The 4,468-nt window shown below is 36.5% G+C and overlaps 1 protein-coding gene across 2 annotated transcripts; it reads left to right on the top strand.

The window, feature by feature from the left end:
- Positions 1–338: 338 nt before the first annotated feature.
- On the top strand, positions 339–3,450 carry LOC126606990 (uncharacterized). 2 transcript variants are annotated; one of them, XM_050274404.1, is made up of 5 exons: positions 339–647; positions 750–883; positions 1,476–1,570; positions 1,681–1,839; positions 2,956–3,450. In XM_050274404.1, the coding sequence occupies exons 2-5, from the start codon at positions 753–755 to the stop codon at positions 2,973–2,975; spliced, it is 405 nt and encodes a 134-aa protein (XP_050130361.1). In that variant the 5' UTR covers positions 339–647; positions 750–752; the 3' UTR covers positions 2,976–3,450. The 2 variants fall into 2 exon arrangements, 1 of the variants encoding a protein (XP_050130361.1); XR_007617456.1 differs by having other exon boundaries at positions 340–647; positions 769–883; positions 1,476–1,839.
- The last annotated feature ends 1,018 nt before the right edge of the window (positions 3,451–4,468 follow it).

Raw genomic sequence — 4,468 nt, forward strand, 5'->3', positions numbered from 1 at the left:
TACAAACAAGTTTGACGGTTGGATTGTTGAAACTAGTTTCGTACAATGTGTATTGCATCAAGTTTAATGGTATATATATTTATTAAGTAGATTTAAATTTATTTTTTATGTATAACACTTAAGAAATTGAATGATATGTATATTTATTAAGTAGCTACCAATTTATTAGTCAGATTTTTGTTAGAAAAATATATTATTGTGGGTTTTATGTAAAAGAAATTGAATTTGAAAATGAGTAAAATCACATTTTTAAAATAACTTTTTTTTTTAAAAAAATACCTTGCGCGACGTCACGCAAGTTTTGATAATTTTGGCGCAAGTGTAAAAAATAAGCGCCAGTTTTGATAATTTTGGACAAAATCTTCCCACCCCTTCTGCTCATCATGCCCTCCTCTTCCCAAACCCCTTAACTATCTCTCTCTCTCTCTCTCTCTCTCTCTCTCTCTTCCGTAGCATTCCTCCTCTTCGCTCATCACACCCTCTGTCTCCCGTAGGCTTCCTCATTTTCGCTCATCACGCTCGAACCCCAAATCTTGAACCCCAAATCGCCCCAATCTCGAACCACATTGTCGATTGTCTCTCTCCCTCTCGTTCTAAACGACGGGCAGCCACCACCCCCTTCGTCGTGCTCGTCTCTCTCCTTGAAAGTAAGTCTAATTACAAATTATGGAATTATGAAATTAAAGATTTTGATTGTGAATTGAGATGAATTTTAGAATTTAGGGTTTTAATTTGGGATAAATTACTAGGGCATGGGATGGATTTCAGGGTTTAAAAGATGTTCTCTGGCTCCCAATTCGATGCCACGAACGCCTTCTCCAGCGGCGGTTTCATGGCTTCTCAGTCCACTCAATTCGGCGATTCCACTCCCTCTCCGGCCAAGGTAACGTTTCCCTTCAATAACTGTGAAAAAATGAAAAGAAAAAAAAAGAGTATATTTAATTAATTTTATGTTTGAAGGTTATTTTGCTTGATTTTTGTTAAAATCCGATTTAGGGTTTTAATTTGGGATAAATTACTAGCTGCTAGCCAATAGGGTGGGTTTGGTTCGATTTTTTTGGGTTTTCGATTTTTCGAACCTATTCCTACTAGCCAATGTGTATCATATGTAGTATCAGATTATCAGGTTTTTGTTCCGCAGTTTATTTATTTGAACTGAGGTATTGTATTGGTATTAAGCTGTTAAGTTTTGGTATTCATGTAATACGATATCTATTTTGTTCTTTGAACCTCCATTATTTACTAAAGGATTATGCATCTTTTTTTGCTTTCTTGTTTAGTACATACACTTGCTCATAAGTTGTTTTTTCTCTGTTCTGAATTTATCTCCTCCATGCATCTCTTCTCTCATTGCATTTGCATGGGTGGTGACCTTTAAGTACCTTTTCGTATGCATTTAGTAAGAAAAAGGAAAATTTAAAACTCTCTGTGTTCGTCTTAATAATTTTTTGTCTCTTCCTTTTCTATTGTTACAGAGTTCCATGCAGATCTGGCATGTGTACCACACCGTTGCATGTCACATCTTCTCAGCTGATTGCTAGTGAAATCTTTCCTGTTACTGCAGTCAAGGGCCTCATCTACCCCGGAATTGGGTTTTTTTAGTTTATGGGATGGTGTAGGTAGATTCTTGGACTTTGGAATTGGTTTTAGTGAATTGGGTTTTATTTGGTTTTGTGCAAGGAGAGCTTGTGCGTGCTTTAGGAGGAGTTGTGGCATCCACATCTCTTCTTGGAGTTCTTCTTGGACATAACTCGTTGTTTCTTCAAGGGCCGGCCTTTGCTCCTCCAATGATTAGACAGGCTATCTGGTGTGGGAGCACCAACTCAACAACTGAAGAAGGTATCTAATTATCTCAATTAGTAGCAAACTTTTGCTTCTCAAAGCATTCAATGTTTAGCTATCTACTCTCTACCCATCAACTGTTGCCACTTGAGAATTCAAAGTATAACATTGGCCGTTGTTTGTCATATTTACAATTGCATTTAGCAATTTATGCTATTAGTGAAACAACTGATCTCAGAACTATCATGTGTATATGCATGTACTCAGATTGTACAATAATGGCATCATAATTCATGAAACATCTGCAACTTTGTGAACAGTAGAGATATTGGACTTTGGAATTTAGCAGTTTATGCTATTAGTGAAACCAACTGATCTCAGAACTATCATGTGTATATGCAAGTACTCAGATTGTCCGATAATGGCATCATAATTCATGAAACATCAGATTGTCCGATTCCAGCCTTTTGAGATGCCTCTTATGTGAAAAGTTAAAAGTTTTTTGGAGGTAGGGGAGGGGTTTGGTGCTTGGGGCATGTTGTTTTAGAAATTGTCAAGTTTGTCTAGAAAGCAACAGAAGAATTTTTATAGGTGGAGCTTTTTCACATGAGTTCGCATCAGTTTTCTCCGAGTTAAGGGATTGGTCTTTTCATGCTATTTTCTTTGACTGGAATGCTGTCATCTTTTACTACAACTTTTTTTTTTCTTCCTTTGGAAAAGAAACAATTATTAAAAAAATTGCAACCAGTGAACAATAAGTCCATCGGAATCCAGTTACAATAAGGGGGCATTTGGATGAGAGACTTTGAAGTTCCATTGAACCTAGGCTAAAGTAGTTAGGAATGTGCTAAAAAATTATGTGTAAGGGAATTGAAAATGACTAAATGCTAAACATTTGAGAGAAGGTGTCATTTTGAAATTCATTTGTTTAGTCTCTTTGTAGTGCATTGTAGTGTTTGAGTATTTCACTTCTTGTAGTGCTTCTTTAAGAATAAAGTCTGAAGTTCTTCAGGACATTGAAAGTCCCTTGTCTTAACATAGCATAAGTAAATTAACAAGATCTACAACAGCCACATAAATAAAAGCTATGAAAGTAATATCACCCTATAATTGATTAGTTTCAAATGCAAGAAAGGATTAGTTTCTAATGTTATAATTTTATGGTTCAAAAAGTGTATAGATGTTGCGGTTGATCACTCGTCGTCGGAGTGTGACCAATTCGCTTCCTGCATTATTAGCATCTACTGCTCCAGGCGTGAGTGCTCCATTGATTGGGGAGCCTACACCCCTTACTGAGGCTACTCTTATGACGTCCCAGGTGCACATCTCATCAACATCATCAGTGTTGGTTCAGCCACTCAATGCACGGCGGCCTAAAGGGTCAGCTTGTAGTCCAGAGTAAGCAGATGAGGGCCCAGGGCGAGGAGATGAAGGCCTATGTCGGGCACATGAGAGACCTTGTACGAGCCATACAGATGTTCGACCTTCAAATCTCGCTACCAGTACTTGATCTTGCCACACCTTCGACCTCCGAGCCACTTCACCCTGCCGATGCCCAGTAGCCACTTGACCTAGAAGACTTTCATATATTATATAATTAATTATTGTTCGGATATCTTGTATGTACATTTTTATATATTATATAATTAAATACTTTTCTTTGGTTAATTAATTATTGTTTAGAATTTAATTACAATATTATTAAAAATTAAAAAAATAATATTTTTGACTAACCAAAAAAGGGATATATATATATATAATCCACTTTGCGCAACATAGTCTGCGTCGTGCAAAGAGGCTTTGCGCGGATTTGCGCGACGCAGCCTAAGTCGCACAAAGAGGCTTTGCACGACGTAGCTTCTTCTCCGTCGCACAAAGTCTTCTGTCATTGCCTTACCGAGACGATTAAAGTGCGACGAAGGTTGGTTGGGCTAAGTTTTGCGTGACGTTTTTTGACTTTGCGCGACGAAGGACCTGCGTCGCGCAAAGTGTTTTTTGTACTAGCGAAACTCCATGGATATTGATTCATTAGGCTTCGTTTGCCACAAATGATTGAATTGAAATGGATAAGACATTATCTTTAGGGAACTTTTATGAAAAGGGTTTGGATTAAGTTTATTTTAATAAAAAACCATGTTATAACTTTATTTAATTAAAAAGACTTAAATTTTAATGAAAAACCCTTAAATTTTAATAAAAACGACAAAAGAACTTAAATTTTAATGAAAAAGACATAATTTTAATAAAAAGGACAAAAAATCTAACGCGCAGACTTACGGTACACTATTTATGAAACTTATGACACTGTTTATGAAATCTTACTACATTGTTTATGAAAACTTGTGACACTATTTATGAAACTTACGACACTGTTTATGAAAACTTACTAAAATGAAACTCTGAAGGGTCCTCTCTTTCTGCCCATAAATCCTTCTCCCCTACATTCTTCTCCATCTTTGAACCAGACTGCTCAACACCGAAGAAGAGTTTTTGAGTTTTCCTATAAGTGGTAGGAAACTAAAATATTACAATATAGAAACTTTAGGTGCAAGTAATCTAAACTATATATATGGGGCTACCGTAAATATGTCTCTAACAGTGTGCTTAAAGAACCAAGTGCACAATTTTGGATTTCGCATTCTTTTGACAAAGTTGAGCCTCAACCTTCAGCCCTACCACCCATGTT

Source organism: Malus sylvestris, chromosome 16 (genome assembly GCF_916048215.2).
Source record: "Malus sylvestris chromosome 16, drMalSylv7.2, whole genome shotgun sequence".
Taxonomy (NCBI): domain Eukaryota; kingdom Viridiplantae; phylum Streptophyta; class Magnoliopsida; order Rosales; family Rosaceae; genus Malus; species Malus sylvestris.

Coding starts and splice junctions, on each gene's coding strand:
- LOC126606990 (XM_050274404.1), top strand. CDS start 753: ATGGGATGGATTTCAGGGTTTAAAAGATGTTCTCTGGCTCCCAATTCG. Junction 1,571..1,680: donor TCCTGTTACTGCAGTCAAGG/GCCTCATCTACC, acceptor GTTTTGTGCAAG/GAGAGCTTGTGCGTGCTTTA. Junction 1,840..2,955: donor CAACTCAACAACTGAAGAAG/GTATCTAATTAT, acceptor TGGTTCAAAAAG/TGTATAGATGTTGCGGTTGA.